Here is a 22,205-nt window from a genome sequence, read left to right as displayed (position 1 = left end):
GTATGCTCCGAGGGAGCGTGAAGGGCCCGAGATGGCATTAGGACGAACAAGGGGGAAAGATGGTGAGAGTTGTGAGGAGAGAAAAACAATGAGATCAATCGATCGACAATCTTATCGCCGGCGCGAGATGACATGCCCAATCCACCAACTCTCCTTCACCCTACACACCATGGACGGCGAGATGGATGTCGACGCGACTGACCAGCGCGGGACAAAGCGTGTAGCTGAGGATGAAACACAGGATATCTCCAAGCCCAAGAGGATCAAAGTGAGTAGCCATGTTGGCACGATGGAGTTGGATGTCTACTAACCAACCCGCGCAGGCGCTGGACCCCGATGTTGTGAATAAGATCGCCGCGGGCGAGATCATCGTCGCCCCAATGCACGCGCTGAAGGAGTTGCTAGAAAATGCCGTGGATGCAGGTTCGACCTCCATCGAAGTGCTGGTCAAGGACGGGGGCCTGAAGCTCCTGCAAATCACCGACAACGGGCATGGCATTGATGTACGTCGCTTCTTCCTATTCGATTGACAATACAGCTAGCTGACCATATACGTCAGCGAGAGGACTTGCCCATCCTCTGTGAGAGATTCACCACCTCCAAGTTGAAGGAGTTTGAGGATCTGTCCTCGATCGGAACATATGGGTTCCGCGGTGAAGCACTCGCCAGCATCAGCCACATTGCGCACCTGACCGTGACGACAAAGACAGCCAACTCGAGCTGTGCCTGGCGAGCGCACTACAGTGATGGGAAGCTGGTCCCGGCAAAGCCAGGGCAGAGCGCCGCGCCCAAAGCCACGGCTGGCCGTGGCGGGACTCAGATCACAGTAGGTTCAACGCTTGTATCTCGCTATTCAAAAAGTAACCAGGATCTTAGGTGGAAGATCTTTTCTACAATGTCCCCACCCGTCGTCGCGCGTTTCGCTCTTCGAGCGAGGAATACGCGAAGATCCTGGATGTGGTCGGCCGGTACGCCGTGCACTGCTCCGGAGTCGCATTCTCATGCCGCAAGCACGGCGACTCTGGCGTGAGTATCTCCACTCCTGTCGCTGCGAGCACCGTCGACAGAATCCGTCAGATCCACGGCAGTGCAGTGGCGAACGAAATCATCGAGTTCGAGACTGCGGACAAAAAGCTGGGGTTTCGGGTTTCAGGCCTGGCGACCAATGCCAACTACCACGTCAAGAAGACCGTGATTCTACTCTTTATTAACCATCGCGCAGTGGAGTCGACCGCCACCAAGCGGGCCGTCGAGCAGACCTACTCTGCCTTCTTGCCCAAGGGTGGGCATCCATTTGTGTACATCGACTTGGAAATCGAGCCCCACCGTGTGGATGTCAATGTGCATCCGACGAAGCGGGAAGTGAACTTCCTCAATGAAGACGAAATCATCGAGATGGTATGCAGCGAAATCAGATCCAAGCTGGCGCAGGTGGACTCGAGCCGAACCTTCCTGACGCAAAGCCTGCTGCCAGGCGCACAAGCCATCGAGTCTCTCCAACGGGATCAACCCATCACATCAGAAGCAGCAGCAGACGCAGAGCACGAAAGGCCAGCAGCAGCAGCAACTCCCAAGACACCAGCCACATCCAAAAGACCCTACGAAAACAACCTCGTCCGCACAGACTCCAAAATCCGCAAAATCACATCCATGCTAGTCCCAGCTTCGAGTCCTTCTCAAGACCCATCCCACGCCAACGCAGCCACCGAACCAGGCAATCTCCCTCCCGACGACGGCCTCCAATACGAAACAACAGAACGCCAACCCCTCCGCATAGCCCTCACATCAATCAAGAATCTCCGTGCCGCCGTGCGCAGCGATATGCACAATGCCCTAACAGAGATGTTCGCCTCACACACCTACGTCGGGCTCGTCGACGAGCACCGCCGTCTAGCAGCCATCCAGTCCGGCGTCAAACTCCACCTCGTTGACTACGGCCTTGCAGGCAGCGAATTCTTCTACCAAGTCGGCCTAACGGACTTTGGGAACTTCGGCGTGATTCGCCTCGACCCGGCGCCCAAACTGGTCGATCTCCTCAAAATCGCCGCGGAGACAGAGCGGGACGAGCATCTAGCGCAGAACCCGCAACCCCAAAGCCACGAAGACACAGAGATAGAGACCATATTCGCCAGCGCAGCGGAGATGGTAGCCGCCACGCTGATCGAGCGCCGCAATATGCTGGACGAGTACTTCTCTCTCGAGATTAGCGCCGAGGGCGAGCTACGCACCATCCCGCTCCTGCTGAAGGGGTATGTACCCTCGCTGGCGAAGCTGCCGCGGTTTTTACTGCGCCTGGGCCCGTACGTGGATTGGACCTCGGAGGAGGAGTGCTTCCGGACGTTTCTGCGCGAACTAGCAGCGTTTTATACGCCGGAGCAATTGCCGCTTCCTCCATCGAGGCGGGATGAGTCTGGTGCAGATGTTGATGTTGACCAAGACGAAGATGAAGAGTCATTTATTCGGACCCGGCGTGCGCAGATGGCCCGAATGCTGGAGTACGCTCTCTTCCCGGCTCTGCGCGCCAGACTCGTTGCTACGACGGGTTTGCTGAGGGGTGTTGTGGAGGTGGCTGATTTGAAGGGGCTGTATCGTGTGTTTGAGCGGTGCTGAATGAAGGAATTATGAAGTGCTATGAATAACTAACTATTTTATCTTGAATCCCAAGGATAAATGCATCGATGCATCATGTTTAGATCTTGCATCAGCAACATATTCCACATGCAATCCAGCGCTACATTTTCAAAAACGTATCCATGATTCAGTAGAGATGGAACCCTGGACGTGGCAGAGGTAAAAAGAAGATGAAGATCAGTGCGTGCTTTCTTGTTTCGAGATGGAACGAATCGCGCAAGATCGGACGAAAAGAAAAAAGATAGAAAGTGCCGAATCAGAGCGCTAGTCAGACAGGAGAAACCAGAAAGAAAAAACATCAAAGATACAATCATTAGAAGGTGAGAAGACTGGCAAGGAGAGAGAAAAATCGCATAATAAATGAAAAAAAAAGAGAGAAAACACCCAGCAGATTAAATGCCATCGCAATGTGACCATGCACGGGAAAAGAAAAGCATTGCATCGTGAACATAGCATTCCATTTCCCATCAGATCCTCAAGCAAAGAAAGCAAGAAAGAAAACAAAACGCCCTGCTGCGCCACAGACAAAAAAAAATCCATTAGAATGCCGTTTCTCGTTCATATCATTGTTCCTCGTAGCATCTCTTGCCTCGCGCTAAGAGTTCGGGTAATTGTAGCAAGAAGTGTAGGTAGGTGTGAGCGGGTGAGGATCAACCTCTGGAATACGGCTTGTTGAGGAGTGCGATCTCGCGGGCGATGGTGGGCCACTCAAGCTCGCGTTTGATCGGCCGGCCCCGTTTCTGCATCTGGAGCTCCTCCCATTGCAGGAGCTCGTAGACGAATCGAAGATGCGGTTGGATGATCACATTCAGTCGGCGTGCGCGGACGAAGCAGTATGCTCGTGGGAACGACAAGCCCTGAGATGCCATCACTTCTGTGATGCAAATGCTTGCAGATCGGGAGACGCCCACTCGGCAGTGAACCAGGGTGGCGCTGTTATCTTTCTTGCCCTGGCCTGCAGATAAACGGTCAGGAAGCTGTTTAGGGAGTGAATTGGTAGAGATACTCACCGATGAATTCAAGACACCGGTCAAACTCTCGGCTTAGGGGATCAATGCCGTTGTCTTGGACGTTGTCGATATACATCAAGTTCTCTGGTTGCCACTTGGCACGTTCCTCATCACTCCAGGTGACGGGCTCGCCGATGCTCAACACACGGCGGATGCCAAGTTTCCAGAGAAGCTCGGGGTTGTTCGCATGGGCAAGGTTGCCAAGGTACAAGTATGGCAGGATGCGACTCGGAAGGGAACCATCAATCTTGAGAAACCAATTGGGGTCCTCGATATCTGTGACATCGAGCCGCTGACATTCAGGGCTCTCCTGCAAGAGTCGTTCTTGGACATGACACAAGAACGCCACGTCGGTGGGATAGGTAAAGAAGTTCCGTTTCTTTTCACAGTGGAGTCTGAGCCAGGCTTCATGTGCAGGGACGCCCTCGGCGAACATGAAGTAGGCAATGGCCAGCAGGGAACTTTCAGTATAGCCATCCGCGCAGTGAATAAAGACTCTGCGCGCCTTTTTGTGGAGGTGAACCATTGCAATGTCATCGTCCTCACTATGGATAGACTCATCCGCTGGCTCTTCTGGATGTGTGAGATAATATATCCAACGAATGGTGTTGACAAAGTCCTCGATCTCACGAGTGTGGCCCGACGGGAGGACAAGAGATCCTGACGAAGGGAACTCCATGCGCTGGGGGCCTTTCTCCAGATTTTTATCGGTCATGGCCAAGAAACGCGGCCCTGGGATGCTGGCGAGGTCGCTCGCTTCAATCAGCAGATCATAAGATTCGTGGATTGGGTGCTCGCACACCCCGGGTCTCAGCATATAGTCTGGAGTCGGGCCGAGCCAGACATTGGTGGATATCTCGGAGGCCCGGGACATGCTGCACATTTCCAGTCGTTCCCACTGGACTAAAGAGTGATGTCAGTGAGGTCCCAGTGAAGTCGATGACAGAAAAGGACATACAGAAGTCCATAACTTGACCGGTAAATACACCTTTTGAGTTGACCGCGACCAAACTAGGGCATTGTTTCTCAATATCGGAAAAGGCAGCTGTATTGCATCGAGTCAGCGTTGGCATGTTCTTGTTTGTTGTTCTGTTACGTACTGGAGACGACGAAGGTGTTATAAGGAGGTCGTTCTTGCGCGGGGTCATGTTGGAGTCTATACGCATGTTGCGCCGTCGCAAACTCCTCAGCCAGGGCAAGGAGTTCCGCTTTGCTCGCACCGTCCTCACCGTAGACGACAATGTCGGACATGGCAGCCAATTTCGCCGTCTGGATCTGGAAGTTGCGCACGGAGAACCCTTCTCGAGGGTCTGCCATCAAGAAACGCGAGGCGGGCGCCGGTGCCAGGACTTCGCCGGGACCGATAGCACCCTTGAGGCGTGCTTTGCTCAGATCCCCGCCCAGTTTGACGACGGTGATGCCGCGCCAGCATTTCGGCGCCCGGCGCAGCGACCGTTTCCGACTGGCGAAGAACCCCAACTGCAAATGGTTATCCTGGTGCAGGCCATGTAACCACGGGAACATCTGCGACGGGTCCGGCAAGGGCTGCGAAGACAGCTGATCCAGCGCCGCGACCAGGGTGTGGGCGTCGATGGCATATACGGTGGGGCAAGTCGACTGCGACAGTCGCGTGAAGCGATCGGGCGGAGAGAGCAGGGAGACCGGCTGGTCGCTGGGGCTGCTTGGGGAGGTGGGGTGGGAGCTTTCTGCTGGACTTGGCCCCGTCGGACACACTGGCAAGTGCTTGTTGGGGATTGGGCTGGGCCGTCGATTGACGGTCAGCGTCGATGGGATGGAGGGAGGAGGAGGAGTAGCATGGCGCAGTGTATGGTGCTGCTGGACCACGACGGTCGTCATGATCAGGAGAGGCTGGCCGAGTGTGGGAGGAGTACAAAGTTCAAGATCGGCAGCCGCGGCGGCAGACAATCACATCCTTTGATCGTGAATGGAGATGAAGGATGGGAAGATGAGGGTAATGGTGACTAGACCAGATAGCGACCGATGGGGGATGGATGGTTTGGAATGATGGACTGATGGGGGAGAGAGGAAGGGAAAGAAAAAGAAAGAATCGAGGAGTAAGGGGGAGGAGGAATGAACAAGAACCAAGAGGGATGAGGGGCAAGATGTAGTTAGCCTAAGGTCAACCAGTCAGTATACATCCCGGTCAATGCCTCCCTAGGTACCTTTTCGGTGCGCTACTCTAACAATCTGATTCTTGCTATTATTATTATTATCATCATCATCCGCATCATCAACATCATCATCACTGCTTATCAGCGTCATGTCCCCCGTCCCACCCAGCCGTTTGCGTCTCCACCGTATCTCTTGTCTCCATCGTCTCCCTATCGCTCTGATACACGCTAGCCGGCTTCCACGGACCACCCTGGCCGGGCACGCCCAATCACCACCCGCCCAACCCGGTCCCGATGACGCGGAGATTCTTATTGCTCCCCCTCGTTCTCGGCCCAGATTCCTAGCCAATTGTCTGTGCGTCCCTCCTCTCTCCACAGTCCCCCAGACACCCAATCGCCGACGGGATCTCCCCCTTATCGCTCCGCACTTGCACTCGGAGCACGAAACCGTTCAGCCGGAGGTGCGCCACTCGTCGGTGATCCATGGGTGGGGAGGGAAAGTGCTCAGCATGACATGGATATCAACAAGAATAATAATATGGGTCTCAGGCTAACCCCCGGATCGCCGATGCGCTCCACTCCACAGTGGGGATCGGTACACTCCATACAATTGTGGATGTCCACCACCATACACAAACATCCCAGTCGGGCAACCACACTCATATCACATGATTCTGATTCGCTGTACGAGGGTCTGACGCGACCCGAGCTAGTCCATTATGATTGTTGGCAGTGCATCGCAAGCACGGCATCATGATTGGTCGGCCATGACCTGCAACTCCTGGGCCAGCCGCCGTAGATAAAAGCGGGCCATGTCAGGTGGGACGCCGTCGAACGATCGCGCCATCTTCTGCAGATCTTGTCGCGATTTCTCGTACGCCTGCAGGTCCCGGTTGCCGTAGACATCGCGGCCGGCGGCATATCCCTGACGCAAATTGCGGAAGAACACATTGACCGCGACGCTCACCGGGCCCGTCGTGGAACACGCCGTGTGAAACCACAGCGGCGGGATGAATAGAATATCCCCCGCGCCCAGCACGGCTTCCTGCGGCGACGTGCCGGGGATGCCCGCGATCGAGTTGGCCCCGACGCCGTGGAAGATGTCGATCGTGGAACTCGACGCCCCCGCCGGGAGGGACAGGCTCTGCACGTCGTCCGGTGGGAACAGAATGAGCCGCCTGTCGCCGCGGGCTTGACACAGCACGTTGGCCATCACCTGGGGTATCCTAGTTAAACCCCGTCGAAATAGTGGGGGAGGTCAAACTCACATCGTAGTGTAGCCACATGGTGACTGGCCCTGATATCCGCAGAGGAGAACTGTGCGCATTCTCCGTCACCAGTGCCAAGGGCTCTGGAATGCAAAAGTCATTCTGCAGCCCGGGGAAGTCGGCCGCTAGGTCCGCTGGCAGCTTGGACGGCTGGTCCACCGAAATGGACCGCAGGTATTGGCGGCCACCGGCGTACACCTCGTCGAGGAACGTCCCAAACTCTTTCGTGACGTACGAAAAGTTCTTGGTCTGAAAGCTCATCGTTTCCGACTGCGCTTCGTGGACGACAATCTATATATTTACTTTGTTAGCAAATCGTGTGAGCCGGGTCGAGAGTTGCCCTACCTTGCGGTCCCGGCCAACGGCATTTGTGAGGTATTCTTTCGTCCAGAGCTTGGTGCAGGGCCCAATATCAGATCCCTCAATGATGACGGGTTGACCCTGAGCCACCACTTGCTGGAACTGCGTGGCAGACTTGATTCGTAGGCGGGGGACACTTTTCACGCAGTCTGGACCGCGGGGCTCGACCGCAGGCCGTCCCGCTTGGGGTTGTGGGTATACTTTTGGCGCCGAAGCTACGAGGCTCCATGTATTCTCCACAGTGCAGTCCACACGCTTTAACAACCAAGTGCCCTCATTCCAAAATGTCCCGAAGGAGAAACAGACTGCTCCTCCACCCAGTATCAGAACCTCGTCAGCGGCTGTGGTGCAGGCAGCATGGCCAGTGAGCAAAGGCCGAGGGCCCGGAAATGCGTCTCCGAGTCCGATGCAGGTGATCAAAGCAGAAGTGCATGGTGTCGCCGTCGTGATACAGTCTCGTAGTTCTCCGAGGTCCAGCAACAGAATTTCCTTGTTAGCCGGAATTGCTTGACGGGGTATAATGCCACCGGAAACGACAACTCCGAATGATGTGGTAGTGACAGTTGCTCCGAGCCGGTTCAGATACGGGAAGAGCCGTGGTGAGACATTCCGGATCGTACCAGTCACGTCGGCTAATGCCAGTTTCGGAGATCCATCACTAGATCGCGAGAGCTTCCATGCCCAAATGTTTTCAAGAATAGTTCCATCATGTCCAATTCCGCCAAACATGATCCCACAATCGTCCTGGACTTTTGCAAAGCATGCCCCAAAGCGAGCCTCGGGCTGAGGACCATCTGTGTCTACGGTCTGCCATCCCTTTTCATCGTCATTGCTCCAAAGTAACCAACTGTTTAGGATCTGGTTTTCTTTCGATTTCCCACCGTATACGAGCGCCCTGTCTAGGCCATCGCCGAACGAGATATTGATCGCGCTGTGTCGGAATCTTGGTTCTGGCAGAGGATGAGTCTGACGCCACACATTCTCATGTCTTAGCCAGCAGTCATTAAAAGGGGCGCCAGGTGAAGCTCTTCCGCCGACAAGAAGACAGGTCCCATTCTGCTCATCCAGCGTGGTAACGGTGTGGCACGCTCTTGCAGCGATGTCGCGCGGAAACTGCGTCCGAGATTCAGTGACCTCAGAAGAAGAGGAATATAAATCTGTGGAGGCAAGTCGAGTCTGTGGGCCAATTCCACCATGATGACCGACTGAAGCAGTCCCATCAGGGACCAAAGCACCAAGTCTGCGCTGCCCGCGACTCTGGACGGAGCAATATGGTTGCAGAACGAACCCGCAAGTTTTGCTGGTCTGTGCTGGTTCTTCAACGTTTTGTTGATTCTGGGGTGAATCCATAAGGATATCAGAGGTTGTCGAGGCAATCAAAAGAAAATGATGGGACGAGGAAAGCGCAAACTCTTCCCATTCGTCGAAGACCTCGAACGCATCAAGGCCTGCTCTGGTTGATTCTGGCAAGAATGAGTTATCTGACCATAGGTCCCATAAACTTCTTGCTCGCGCATATGACCACCCTGCGTCATTGAAGCGTCGTTCCTGGTCAGAGAGAGAGGGGTATGTATTAATCGAGTGCAGTGGAGTCTGGCGGTTGTTATAATGCTTCACCATCGTTGATGCAAAGGGGTGATCTGGTCCATCTGGGAAAAACTTCTCCAGGATACAGAACTTCATATCTTTGCAATCCACGGTATTAGTAGTGAATTCAATGCAGGTTGTTTGGACTCACCAGTGGTCAGTTTGGAAGCCCAGCTGATGACCGCATTGGAAGATTTGACATCCATATATGTTAGGGAGACCTCAGCGAGGCAGAGCACCGAGCAGTCGGTGGATGGCAGGATATGGTTTCGCATCACGTCTTCCAACTTGGTCAGATTTTTCAAGTCGCAGCCCACAGCCAGGTACCGTGAACTGCGAATTTGGATAGGTGATTCGTCAGGCAGGTATTCTATATCCCCTAGGAGATCTGCAATCTCCTGCGTGCGGCGGATGGCGGTCTTCTTATGGACCATGAGCTTCTCATAGTCGATATCCACGAATATAGTCTGCCTGCTACGCATTGACCGGCGCTCGTCGCTAAGTAGCATGAAGGGAAGCGGATCACTACAACAGACAATCCCCGATCTTAGCATTTGATCCAATATAGTAAACGCGCCATCTATAGAGACTCACTATCCACATCCAAGGTTGAGGACGAATTTTGGTTTGTCCGATGGGGTATCTATGAACTGGCGCACCGACTCGGTCATGGCATGCATGCGCAGCCAGTAGCCACGGTTGATAAGTGGTGTCCGCCTCTGAGGCTTTTTGACAAAGGGACGAAAGAAGTGCGGCTCCGGGTAGTAGATCATCTCCACGCTGCGCTTGGACACGATGCTGCCGTTGTTTGTCTGCCGATATCGTCCAGTCAGCGAGTGTAAATCAACGCAATTGGGCCACCACATACGGCCATCACGTTATCAGCCTCCTTCTCGGCCTTGGAGGCGGCCATGGCTGGTCGAGGGGCCATCACTTGGAAGGTGAAAAAGAGAACGATCCCGATAACGATAAGGAGCAGGCAAGGCGGTGACGATCAAGGTAGCAGACCCGTGACTCTCCCAGTGACGCAGGACTTTCTCTCTGGATTTGTTTCTCTGTGTTGTGCCTTGCATGCCCTGCACTGGTGTCGCACCCTCCTGGTGATGGGCTTTTGACTCGTTCCCACTTCCTTCTCTATCGTGCGCTCCACGAGAGCTTGATCATCGTTCCTCGGCTGCCTGGGCTCCCCGCCCCCATCCACGCTTCCCCTCCACGATGACGATGAATTTCGTGACGTTCAACCAGGACTATAGCTACCTGGCGGTCGGTAAGTCTTTACTGATGGCAGCGAGCTTCCTTGTACTGACCCCTACCAGCTACAGGCAAAGGTTTCCGCATCTTCACCACTGATCCCTTCGCCAAAAGCTATGAGACCAAGGAGGGCAACATCGCGGTGATTGAGATGCTCTTTTCGACATCTCTAGTAGCCCTCATCTTGTCCCCTCGCCGGTTGCAGATCACAAATACCAAGGTAGGTTGGGATCCCCCCGCTTTTGTCGCATGTGGCTGACTACCTCTCAAATAGCGACAATGCACCATCTGTGAATTGACCTTCCCGACCACCGTCTTGTCAGTCAGGCTGAATCGCAAGCGTCTCATCATTGTCCTCGAGAATCAGATCTATGTCTATGATATCCAGACCATGAAACTCTTGTCTACCATTGACACATCACCGAATCCTCAGGGTATGCATATCCTAGGACTCTACCAACACTGTGCTAATTCTCTGCTAGCTATCTGTGCTCTCGCGCCCTCCTCAGACAATTGCTACATGGCATATCCTCTCCCTCAGAAAGCGCCTGCTTCCCAAAACCCACCTGCACACGCCCCACCGGGGTCAACTCACGTCTCACCCACCAGCGGGGAGGTCTTGATTTTTGATGCCATAAAGCTGGAAGCGATCAATGTCATTGAAGCTCACCGTTCGCCTTTGGCATGCATTACACTCAACAGCGACGGGACTCTATTGGCGACTGCCTCCGACAAGGGAACGATCATTCGCGTGTTTTCCGTTCCAGATGGCCATAAGCTATATCAGTTCCGGCGCGGTTCCATGCCGTCGCACATATATAGCATGTCCTTCAACACCACGTCGACCCTCCTCTGTGTCTCCTCATCCACCGAGACCATCCACATCTTCAAGCTGAGCCACCAAGGTCCCTCATCATTCGACGGGTCCCCTTCATCACTTTCCCCCGTGGGCCGAGACCAGACTTTCGGACAGAGCCCGTTCGGCTATTCGCCCGATGAGGACGAGGCTAGTGGCGAAATCGGCTCTTCGGGATTCTCCAACAGAAAGCATAATGGAACCTTGATTGGCATGCTTCGTCGCACATCCCAGAATGTGGGCGGAGCAGTCGCTGCCACAATGGGTGGGTACCTTCCCAAGGGCGTCAGCGAAATGTGGGAGCCAGCACGGGATTTTGCATGGATCAAAATACCTCGGACCAACCATGGGCAGAGCGGAAACGGGAATGCTGGTCCGGTCCGAAGCGTGGTTGCTATGAGTAGCAATACGCCTCAGGTGATGGTTGTCACCAATGACGGCAACTTCTACGTGTTTAACATTGATCTGTCCAAGGGTGGGGAGGGGACTCTCACGAAGCAGTATTCGTAAGTTTGGAGTATTTTGGCTTGGTCCGCGGCATTGCTAACAAAATCCGTACAGAGTGATTGATTCAACTGACCGACTGGGGTACTCGGCTATGGATTTTTGAGTCCTCCCTCGCTTCCTCTTTCTCCCGCATATCTGGCTGCTCTCATAAACTTCCTTCTGATTAATCTGCTATGCTCAAAACTCCTCTCGCCTTGAATGTGAATGGATGGATGTGATCCTCGTTTATGGAAGCACACCCTTTTTTGTTTCGTGGGCACTAATTGCTGGAGTTCCCTTTGAACATGGCTTCTCTGCTCACTACATATTCCCCCTCGTTTTTTGTTTCCTTTGGGTTTTAGCGTCTCCGTCTCCTGATCTGGCGTTCTCATGCTTGGTTTCCGTCCCGTGGCGGTCTGGTCGTTTGAAAGCCATGGCGTGTTTCTTGATCTTTTTTCTATCTTGATATCCGTTACTTTGCAAATCAACATGAATTAGGAAGGTGACTAAAAGTGATTGGCGGGTGCAGAATGGAGGTGCTACACAGATTGTGGGCGGTTAAGCGGCGACTCGCTCTGGATGGTACTTGTTGAAAGGCGGGTGTTTCTGGCCTCGAAAACAGTCATCTCTGCGTCAATTTCACGAGTCTTCATATTTTATGGTAAAATGTAGATGTTGGGACCGGTCACGTGGAGCCGATATATATTCCACTCAATCAGGGCGATTGCTGGATAAATTTCGTCTGTGATACTGAAATTCCGACAAGATGGACAAACACCATTAGATAAATCGCCCATGCGTGGACTATATTCACCCGGCCGGTGAATGTCAATCTCGGCACGTTCTTGAACACAACTACAGAAAGAACTCTGGGGACAGTTCGATGCTTAAACCATGGCCACAAGCACTGAATCCCAACCGCAGCGCAAGAAACGACCCCACAAAACCTCCAATTTGTTACAAGCTGGAATCCAGGAATTTTTAAACACACAAATCCAGGAGTCGCTGCTATCAGCGTGCAATCTATCCCTCGACACCCTACCTCAAGCACTCCCCAAGAGATTCACAATCTACGAACCACTTCTATTACTTCCAGCCAATGCGTTCAATGCACCACCCGCCTGGAGCGCTCTTTACACATCTCTCACAAACGAGCAACGGCAGAGCCTCTATGCCTCGATCGCAAAGTCATTCGCGCGCATGGGCGTGACACATATCGCCATCAATGCTCCTATCGCATTGACCGACCTTCGAGGCCAAGAGAACCGCATGCGCAGTCCGGCGGGCTTGACTCCGCTGCACGGCGACTTTGGAGATATATCGCCAGTGACTGGCGAGGAGAAATCCCAGCCTAGCGATGCGGATCTTGAGCGTGCCTTTTGGGTACGTACGGCGCAGAACCACGGCATTGTGCAGGTTTGGGCTCCACTATATACGATGTTCTCTCGGGGGAATATCACGGAGAAAGCACGCATTCTCGGCGAGGGTCCCTCGGCGGATACATTTGAAGGGCTGGATGCGCAGTCATTGCACCAGCCTGTTTCGGAAATCAGCGTCGTGGATCTGTATGCCGGGATCGGCTACTTTGTCTTTTCATATTTGAGACGAGGGGTGAAGCGTGTGTGGGGGTGGGAACTGAATGGCTGGTCTGTAGAGGGTCTGCGTCGGGGATGTCTGGCGAACAAATGGGGGTGCAAAGTTGTCAAGGTTACCGACAACGGGAAACTTGATGGAAGAGAAAATATTGAGGACCTCGTGAAAAGTCTGAGCGATACTGATCGCGTGGTGATTTTCCATGGCGACAACAGGTTTGCTGCCGACATGTTGGATACGGTCAGTCATGTCATGGACGGGCTGGGCACGTGGAATGCCGTCCGCCATGTCAACCTGGGTCTTTTGCCTTCGTCACAACCGGCTTGGGAGAATGCCTGCCGGATGCTTGATGTACGAAGAGGCGGCTGGATCCATGTTCATGAGAACGTCGATGTCCATCACATCGAGCAAAAGAAGAAAGAGATCGAGGATGAGCTGGCACGAGTCCGGTCTCGGGAACAGACTTCCCTTGACCAGCCAATTGCCAATTGTCAGCATGTGGAACACGTCAAGACGTATGCACCGGGCGTGATGCACTGCGTGTTTGACGTTCGATTGTCGGGCACCGACTCGGCATTTATGATAAATCACAACAGTTGATTCCATATGAGCACATATATACATGAGTGAATCCCATTAATTCCTCCGGAACTTGTCCGGGATATTCCCGTCCACCACCTGCGTCTGCTCCATCTTCTGTAACCGCAGCGCCGCGAGCTCCTCCTCGTCGTGTTTCCGGAAATGCTCAATATCCTCCGGGTGGGTCAACTCCTCCTCCGTCGTGTACTCATTGTGGTACTTCTCGAAGTGGTGAATCTCATACTCGTACTCGTCGTCCCCGTGGTGTCCAGGGCCAAACCCGAGATCGGGCAAGCGGAGGCCGGAGTTGATGCCTTGCATCCAGGAATCGCGGGTAATCTCGCCTGTGTTCTGCCGGTCAAACAGTCTGAAGACCGCGAGGACTGCTTCCTGCTTTCGGGCCTCGCTGGAACCGGCATTGGACTCGTCGTCCAGACCGTACGTCTTGCGCACCTCGTCAGGGGTCCAAGCCCCCGATGAATCGTAGTCGTGCAGCGTGAAGAAGGACAGTGCATCGAAGGCGTCAATGTGGTGTTCCTCTGTATTATACCATGGTGATTAGCACTGTGACTGCTAGCCAGAGAAAGGTGTTCTACCTCTCATATGGTTCGTGGCCCAGTCGTCGGATGGGGGGTTGTCGTTTGCGTGCGAGCCATGGGCATTGACGACGCTGCTGGTCAGCGCCAGCACTCCCGCGACGAGTCCGAGCAGTTTGGCGACCATTGTAAGAGTCGGAGAAGTAAGTCCGATCCAACAGTCGGAGAATTGGCAGAGCAACAAATAAATGGAACCACAGGAACAGCTCGCTGCAAGCGGGCACGGGGAGTGTTTGCAGTGTTTGCACCCGAGACTATTATTTCCACCGCCAGTAATGATTTTCAGCGTCATTTCGCTCCCCATCGCCCGCCAGTTCTCGTTGGGACTCCGCACGGGAGTCCAATTTCTTGTTCTTCTTCCTTCTTTTCCGAATCAATTGGTGACAGCAATGTACCGATAATGCAGAGTTTGTGGTCCCGCGCTGCCCCGTCGCAGTCAACCTGCCGGTGTGTCTCCTGTCTGAACACCGCCGCCAAGGGAGTCACCTCACGATCGGCCACCGCGGCAAGCAGGAGGAAACTGCGCATCGGGAACTCTGTCACCCTGTTCTATACCAGCATCTTCGCCGGCGCCGCTCTGGCCGATGCGCGCGGCAAAGATAAACGCCGAAACGATTGGGATGAGAAGATCGCAGCCGTCAAGGCGGAAGTGAATGAACTGGTGGATGAGGAACAACGGATCTTGGATGCATTGTGGTCGCGCAGGAAACAACGAGGACTCGATCGATTTTTTCGCAGCTGGGAGGGTTGGGCACAATTCCGAAATTCCCGGCGTCAATCAGACATTCGGCCCGGACACATGGGTCGACGAGATCATATCATACTCAGCGCAGATTGATGGATGCGGCCAGTGCTCAGATATCTGAAAGTGCCCCGGTGGATCATGAGCAGGGCGTGGAGCATCAGGAGCCGGAAGAGGGGGAACTTTATGAGGAAGAGGACGAAGGCATTCCCGACTGGGCTTTTCATGACCCTCTCCGTCTGAAGGCGATCCAAAAACTGGCATTGACACAATTTGCTATTCGGCTCTTGCTTCGTCCGACAATCGCGCACCGCTACTCGGGCATTTCAATGAATTACGCTTCGGACCCGAACATCCCGAGCGTCAACGTCGAGAAACTTCTGAGGGAGCTGAACAACATCCGACGTCGCATTCATGAATTGAAAACACAGAAAAGTGCGGAGTTTGGAGACGTCATATCCGACTATACCATTCTCAGCCAGGCCCAGATGCAGGAGCGGCGCGACAGCCTTGAAGCCGAGCTCAAGGAAGATGTTGATTTGTTCATGAGCAGGCAGATGTCTCTTGAAGAGCTTCTGCTGCGCCTATCGAACAATCTGTTGAACTCTCCAGACCCAGACCGCACTCCATCCTTCAGAATCATGATGATCGCCTTTACCCGCGCCCGCCAAAATGACTTGGGTGACCTTCTTCTACGAACCCTACTTCCTCACTACTTTCAACTTACCCAATCGGTCATCGTCACAATTATTTCTTTCTTCCGCAAGTCCAAAAACCTCAAGGGGTTTGACCAGTTCCTGGAAATGCTCAGCGGCCACGGTGGCTACCCGGCTAATCTGGGAAAAGCCATCTACCGACGCCGGAAGCTCAATGGAATTGACCTGGTGGTTCCGACGCTGGACAGTAGCAACCCGGTCATCTATACTGCGCTAATCTCAGCAGCCTTACGCTTTGATCAACCGGACCGAGCCGACGCCTGGCTCCAGGCAGCTCGCAGCGTTGGTTTCTTTGACGACTGGAATACTCTTTTCTCTTACCTGCGATTCTACAGCATTCGCCAGGACTGGGACAAGGGAACTCATGTATTGAAAAGAGCTGTTACTTTCCTCGTTTCGTCGACGGACCATTCTCCCGACCAAGTCGAGCGTTTACTCGTGCGGATGGTACATCTCTGCGATTCCTGCGGCCAGAAGGACACCGCGGAGGCTTTGATTGCTGCTGCGATGCACAGTGGATTTAACCCGGCCATGCCATCGGGCCAACGTGATGTCGTGCCAATCGTTGACTCCAACTTCTCGCGGTGGAGGAAGGCAGCTGATGGAGTGCCGAACGAAAATATCGACCGCCCCTTGTGGCAACAGTGCCAGGAGTTCGCGAATATTGTCCAAAGACGGCTGGATCATCTTGAGGTATTGGAAAAAACCAGCACCTCACGACATTACACCGAGTTGGCTGGTCCACATGCACAAAGCGCTCCATCCGTTACGCGAGGCGGTGGTTCAATGGACACAGAAGCTGCTAGTGTGGGTGGAGCAACCTCAGAGACACATCCGTCTGCTCTCAATTCCGATAACACGACCTCCCAAGAGGACGTCACTGCCCTTAAGGCGGAAATGGCCCAACTCCGCGCCCTCGTCTTCGAGCTTCGCAAGCACCACATCCAAGACTCCTTCAAAGAAGACGAATCTCTTGCGGACGAGGAAGCGCCGTCCGATATACCCCAAACCCAAACCCAAACACCTCCACCAGACACCCCCGCCAGGCCCACGCAGCCACTAAACGTCGAATTTGAACGAATATCGACCCTCATCAACAGCGACAAATTCACCACCGCGCCTTCCGCCCTATACCCCAGAGGATTGGGCAAACTGCGCCAAAGCCGCAAACAGCGCGCCGATGTTCTCAAACGGGGCGCGACTCATATATCCTCTTCCTCTTTCTCATCCGCATCCGCAACTACTCCTTCCGACAACACCGCCCCTGCGAAGACGACGTCTTCTATCCCTGCACAGCCAGACAGCGAGCAAGCGAAAACGAGCTGGTCGAATCTCAGCCCCGCAGCACGCAGACGGCTTTGGCGCGAGGAACAGCTACGTACCCAGCCCGTGCAAACTATGGAGTAGAGAGGTCTTTTGGCATCCGTTTTTGTACATGATTTATGTGGTCATCGTGTCCTTTCCTTTATGTAATATTGGTGGCGGTAACACTACGCTTCTGGTGTTTGAGTAAATAGCCGACGTGCCAATTGCGGAGCGTTCAGTCTCGACTATAAATGGCGCTAAGAGCAATTATTTGGGACCGAGGACTCCTAATATTTTTGACTGGTGTATTTCATAGTGAAATTACCTTGTAGTCTACTAAGCACGCACCTAAACTCGCGTATAATCATCCATTTTATCCCCTGAGAATCTTCTCCTTTCTCTCTCTCTCTCTGTGTACACCGTATGGCTTCAAACACCGCATTAGAGGGCGATCTTATCAAGGTTGAGCCATAGGTAAGTCTCTAATGCTTAAGAAGTACTAATACTGCCGTACGAGGTTTTCAGTCACATCGTAAGACATCTTGACTATGGCGCGGGTGTGCCAGCCGTTGCACAGAGCCTTGCAGTCCCTGCTATATCAACGCGTGGCAATTAACCACGTGAGCACTGCTCGCTGGGGCCGTCTTATGTCTTCATCTGCGGCCAGGGCCAATTTGGTCCATACCCGGACACTTGAGTTCCACATCGATTGGAGACGCCTAAGGACGAGCGCCTGCCCAACTTGTGGGGGCGTTCTGACCCTGGGCCCAAATTGCAAGAGCTCCTGGAGACTCTGCAGGAGATGCCATGGCTGCGCTCTGTCAAGTATGTTTTGTTTGTCCTTCTCCCAGTTTCGGGAGGATGAGATGCCCACGGAGTCGTGGCACGACTAACAGAGAGACAGAATATATTATGGCCGGGCCAGGCTTTTGAACGAGCCCATACCTGAACAATATAAGACTATTTATGACCAGCTCCTGGAATTACCCAATCTCGAGGAACTGCATTTATACAGCGGACGGGGTCCTGGCTGGGAGGCCGGCGGTCAACCTGACGCTTCACTCTCTCAGTTCTCCAACCTCAAATCGCTTGCGGTGCACGAAATAGATGGCGGGCATTACGGAGATCTTGACATAGAAAAGGCATTAATTGCTTCCCCCGGTTTAAAGCATCTGGGCTTGAGCTGCGGTGTCCACCATGAGTATATTTCCAACAACTACTTGCTGTTTGATTTAGCTTGCGCTTTCTCAAGACAGCGACGAGAGCAGCAGCTCCCGCTGTTAAGCCTCAAAAGCCTGCATTTTGGGGACTGGCGCAATGCCCTGGATATACACTCCATCTGACGGCATTTACGGGCATCCACAAATCCCACCTAACGACTATCTCCGCGAGATCACGGATGTAGCAAGTCTCGAGTGCCTCAGGCTGGATAACGTTCACCGTGAATATCCCGGTTACGGTCCTGTAGTCCCGTACAGACACATTCTCCCGAGCATGTTCACCGGTGCACGCAGCCTCCGTTCACTAACCGTAGAGCGATTCGGTCCGGACATTGCTCGCCTCATCCAGCTTGTCCGGGAGGAGCAAGCGTCAATACCCACCTCTCCAGCCCCCAAGCTAGACACCTTACAAGTGCTAGAGTACGGCAGAACCCTCAGGTTTGAGGAGGAAGAGGACAGCATTATGTGGCAGGAGGACGAGGAAGGCCCCGTGCATCCCATCTACTCTGTTCCGCTGCACGAAGTTGGACACCACTGGAGACGACTCTGCTATTCAGGTTTCTCCAAGCCCCGCCAGAACCCAGAGCGCGTTGTCAAGGCTGCAGAGCTCCTGCGCTTTGCCTCTCAGTGTTCTGAACTGGAGGAGCTCGCGGTTCCCATCCACGGCCGAGATGAGCTGGAGATGCTGAAAGAGGAGGTCCTTCCCAAACTACCACATCTGCGGGTTCTTCATCTCCCGTGGGGAGACCTGGCGGATTTTCTTGAGGGACTGGACCGCCCGCAACCCCTGAGCCCCTCTGGTCATATCAACGATATGACCGAGCAGCAGCAGGAGGAGTTTGAGCAACCAAACGAGAAACTTGATCAGGACCGGGAGAGGAGGAGGTTCGCCATCGTCCGAGAGATTTTCCTATGCCATCATCAGCTGAGAGTTGAACAACCCGGCATGTCCCCGCTCAAGTACGTTGCTATAAATGAAGAGGCATACACCCGTGAATTCTTGCCCGTGGTGCCAGAGACGACCCGGCACGATACCCCAGAAGTGGATGACTCCTATACCCTGCCGGACAGGTCGACTGTCATCCCTGGGGATGGAGGCGGCGAGGAAAGTAGGGATAGTTGATATTCTTTATACCAAGCGGCTATCTCAGAAAAAGGACTGAAGAGAATGAGGAAAGCGCTGCGATTGTCGCCATTCGAAGAGGCGAATGAAACAGTGGGCCGTTGGCAATACCGAGTTCGTGCTCGCATATTTTAATTTCCGGGTATCTGCCGTCTATTCTTACTATGTCGTTGGCTTCAATGCTAAGAGAAGAGAGCGATTTAAGACAAAGGGAGATATCATAGCTGAATGAACGGAAAGAGGCCCATTCAAAAACGCAGTGTTGGAGTATGGCACAGCTGATTCTATCTAAGTATCATGACATGGAAATAAATCGCAAAGACAACAGTGTAAAAAAAATAAAGGTCTATCGGCGCTTGTCACCGCGCATTTTCTCTTTCCGGGCGAGTCTATCAGCAGCACGGAGCAGAGAAGCTCGGATCTCACCCTTGGGGAAGCTGTTGATATCGTAGTAGGTGGGAGCAATGTCCTGGAAAGCGAGTCAGTATATGGACATTTTGTGAGGGAGGACAAAAACGACATACCAAGAGCCACTCGGGCTTGACAGCAGTAACTGTTCGGATATAGTTCTTCGTTGTGAGCACGAACTCGTTATACAAGATCCATTCGGCGTCAACAGCCAAGACGGTGGACGGGTGCAGAAGGACGTTCTGGTTATCCTTGATGGTGGTATACATGCTCTTGCCTTGGGAATCCTTCTTGGCGATCTGCATGAAGAATCCAGCACACAGGGCACGCCGAATGTTTTCGTAGTACTTCTTGTCCTCGAACGGAGTGGAGATCATTTCGAGCTCCTCTCGCTCCATGATGCGGAGCAACTGCGAGCGGACATTGTCGGCGGACTGGAGGGAGCGCAGCGAGAGGAAGTGGTCGTGGCACCATTGCTTCTGGTTCTCCTGCGCTGCGGGACTCTTGAAAGCGTGGTAGACGTTCAGCAGGGTGAGATGATCGCCATCCTGGTGGGCGAACAGGTCCTTCATCTCATCGGCACGCTTCCGCTGGGAGGCAGGCCTAACGAAGACTTGAGGAACCGACAGCAAGGCGGTAATAGACAAGATCTCATTTGAGCAATAGAATTCCGGTGAGCTGATCAGCATCACAGCAAGTGCGGGATCCAGAGGGAATTCTGATGCCAGGCGGCCCAGAGGAGTGAGGTTGCCATCATCATCCAAACATGCCAGGTAGTTGAGCTCCTCCAACGCTCTCATCAACGTTTCGGGTGCAGGCGGATCCATCAGATCAAAGTGGACAAGGTCGTCGATTCCAAGCTTCTTCAGTTCTAAAACGGTAGACGACAAGTTGGATCGGAGAATCTCCGGATAGGTCTGGTCAATCAACTCCTTCTTGAAGGCTCCCTCTGTATACAGACGGAAGCATTTACCGGGGCGCGTACGACCGGCACGACCAGCTCTCTGCTGAGCAGAGGCCTTGGAAATTGGGGATACCAGCAGCGACTCGACACGAATCCGAGGGTTGTAGATCTTCTGCTTGGAGAATCCGGGGTCGACGACATAGACGATACCATCGATGGTCAGAGACGTTTCGGCAATGTTGGTTGACACAATGACCTTGCGCCCCGGGCGGCCACCAGGTCGACGGGGCGGCGGTGGGGGATCGAAGATGCGCTGCTGCATGTGCGGAGGAAGACTGCCATACAACGGGTACACTTTGATGGGGCCCGCATCGGCTTCTCTTACCATCTCATCCGCCTCCAAAGATATTTTGCGACATGCATCTTCGATTTCTTCCTCACCCGTCAGAAACAGGAGGATGTCTCCTTCACCCTCGGTTGCGTGAATCTGCAACACGGTGCGAATCGCTGCCTCGACATAGTCTTGTTCTGGTTCGGGAGTGTAGAAAATCTCGACGGGGTGTGTTCGTCCAGGAACCGCAAGAAGGGGTGCATCCATGAAATAGCGCTGGAACTTCTGGGCATCCAGAGTGGCAGACATGATGATGATCTTCAGGTCTGGCCGGCGTTGCACAACCTCTTTCAAAAGACCCATCAGGACATCAGTCGCCATGGTTCTTTCGTGGGCCTCGTCCAGAATGATGGTACTGTAACGGGACAGGTTGTGGTCGTTCATGGCCTCTCGCAGGAGCATACCGTCGGTCATGTATTTCAAAAGGGTCTTGGGGCTGGTCATGTCCTCGAAACGAATACTGTAACCCACTTCCTCACCGAGTTTGACATCCATTTCCGCTGCAACACGCTGGGCAACAGACATGGCCGCCACTCGACGGGGCTGCGTACAAGCGACCATTTTCCGCTGGGTCTGAGGGAGATCATCGAATAGGACGAATTGCGGGATCTGGGTGGTTTTTCCGGAACCCGTCTCACCGACGAAGACCAGGATTTGCGACTGTTGATACAGCTGGAGGAACTCATCGCTACATAGTGAATCAGTAAGTTTTCCCGCGGGCCAAGGTCGATTTAACTCACCGCTGCTGGTGCACGGGCAGATCCCGACGAGTTTTCAGGATGGAGAAATATTTGCTGGAGAAGGGCTGGCTGCTGAAAGGGTTGACATCGCCATCCTCAGCCTTCTTCGCGAGCGCGGCCGTGGTCTGGTGGCGCTTGAACTTGGCCAGCACCGAACTCTTATCCCCGTTGGGCTGCTGCTCCTCGTACATGTGCGCGAGGTAGGGGTTGTTGCGAGGGTCAGAGCCTCCGTCCATCTTCTGGCGCTTCGCGCGTGAACCTTCTTCGTCAGCGTCCGGGCGACGATCAACCATGGCGGGTAGCGTGG

The 22,205-nt window shown here is 53.7% G+C and overlaps 9 protein-coding genes across 9 annotated transcripts; 5 read left to right on the top strand and 4 right to left on the bottom strand.

Annotated features, from left to right (window-relative positions):
* Positions 1–169: 169 nt before the first annotated feature.
* On the top strand, positions 170–2,610 carry N7474_000677 (mismatch repair ATPase MLH1; the record flags this gene model as incomplete). The annotated part of the gene is made up of 4 exons (XM_057192092.1): positions 170–268; positions 324–503; positions 560–826; positions 877–2,610. 4 exons carry the CDS (start codon positions 170–172, stop codon positions 2,608–2,610), a joined length of 2,280 nt encoding a protein of 759 aa, XP_057057045.1.
* Positions 2,611–3,281: 671 nt separating this feature from the next.
* On the bottom strand, positions 3,282–5,498 carry pps1 (tyrosine/serine/threonine protein phosphatase PPS1; the record flags this gene model as incomplete). Its single annotated transcript, XM_057192091.1, has 4 exons — positions 3,282–3,586; positions 3,642–4,544; positions 4,600–4,686; positions 4,742–5,498. 4 exons carry the CDS (start codon positions 5,496–5,498, stop codon positions 3,282–3,284), a joined length of 2,052 nt encoding a protein of 683 aa, XP_057057044.1.
* Positions 5,499–6,524: 1,026 nt separating this feature from the next.
* N7474_000675 (tRNA methyltransferase PPM2) lies at positions 6,525–9,919 on the bottom strand (the record flags this gene model as incomplete). Its single annotated transcript, XM_057192090.1, has 6 exons — positions 6,525–6,989; positions 7,042–7,332; positions 7,387–9,086; positions 9,140–9,513; positions 9,583–9,800; positions 9,857–9,919. 6 exons carry the CDS (start codon positions 9,917–9,919, stop codon positions 6,525–6,527), a joined length of 3,111 nt encoding a protein of 1,036 aa, XP_057057043.1.
* A 284-nt stretch (positions 9,920–10,203) lies between these two features.
* On the top strand, positions 10,204–11,705 carry N7474_000674 (phosphoinositide binding protein ATG18; the record flags this gene model as incomplete). Its single annotated transcript, XM_057192089.1, has 5 exons — positions 10,204–10,255; positions 10,305–10,459; positions 10,514–10,673; positions 10,722–11,601; positions 11,657–11,705. The coding sequence occupies 5 exons, from the start codon at positions 10,204–10,206 to the stop codon at positions 11,703–11,705; spliced, it is 1,296 nt and encodes a 431-aa protein (XP_057057042.1).
* Positions 11,706–12,475: 770 nt separating this feature from the next.
* On the top strand, positions 12,476–13,774 carry N7474_000673 (tRNA(Phe) (4-demethylwyosine(37)-C(7)) aminocarboxypropyltransferase; the record flags this gene model as incomplete). Its single annotated transcript, XM_057192088.1, has 1 exon — positions 12,476–13,774. One exon carries the CDS (start codon positions 12,476–12,478, stop codon positions 13,772–13,774), a length of 1,299 nt encoding a protein of 432 aa, XP_057057041.1.
* A 36-nt stretch (positions 13,775–13,810) lies between these two features.
* Positions 13,811–14,476, bottom strand: N7474_000672 (nucleobindin SSP120; the record flags this gene model as incomplete). Its single annotated transcript, XM_057192087.1, has 2 exons — positions 13,811–14,292; positions 14,350–14,476. 2 exons carry the CDS (start codon positions 14,474–14,476, stop codon positions 13,811–13,813), a joined length of 609 nt encoding a protein of 202 aa, XP_057057040.1.
* A 273-nt stretch (positions 14,477–14,749) lies between these two features.
* On the top strand, positions 14,750–17,214 carry N7474_000671 (uncharacterized protein; the record flags this gene model as incomplete). The annotated part of the gene is made up of 2 exons (XM_057192086.1): positions 14,750–15,042; positions 15,162–17,214. 2 exons carry the CDS (start codon positions 14,750–14,752, stop codon positions 17,212–17,214), a joined length of 2,346 nt encoding a protein of 781 aa, XP_057057039.1.
* Positions 17,215–18,429: 1,215 nt separating this feature from the next.
* On the top strand, positions 18,430–19,455 carry N7474_000670 (uncharacterized protein; the record flags this gene model as incomplete). The annotated part of the gene is made up of 1 exon (XM_057192085.1): positions 18,430–19,455. The coding sequence occupies one exon, from the start codon at positions 18,430–18,432 to the stop codon at positions 19,453–19,455; it is 1,026 nt and encodes a 341-aa protein (XP_057057038.1).
* A 346-nt stretch (positions 19,456–19,801) lies between these two features.
* On the bottom strand, positions 19,802–22,191 carry N7474_000669 (DEAH-box ATP-dependent RNA helicase PRP43; the record flags this gene model as incomplete). The annotated part of the gene is made up of 3 exons (XM_057192084.1): positions 19,802–19,924; positions 19,980–21,846; positions 21,899–22,191. 3 exons carry the CDS (start codon positions 22,189–22,191, stop codon positions 19,802–19,804), a joined length of 2,283 nt encoding a protein of 760 aa, XP_057057037.1.
* Between the last annotated feature and the right edge of the window lie 14 nt (positions 22,192–22,205).

This window comes from Penicillium riverlandense, assembly GCF_028828495.1.
Source record: "Penicillium riverlandense strain IBT 135883 chromosome Unknown utg000001l_segment0_segment0, whole genome shotgun sequence".
Taxonomy (NCBI): domain Eukaryota; kingdom Fungi; phylum Ascomycota; class Eurotiomycetes; order Eurotiales; family Aspergillaceae; genus Penicillium; species Penicillium riverlandense.
Note: the sequence above shows the minus strand (reverse complement) of the source record. Positions and strands in the feature narration are given on the sequence as shown.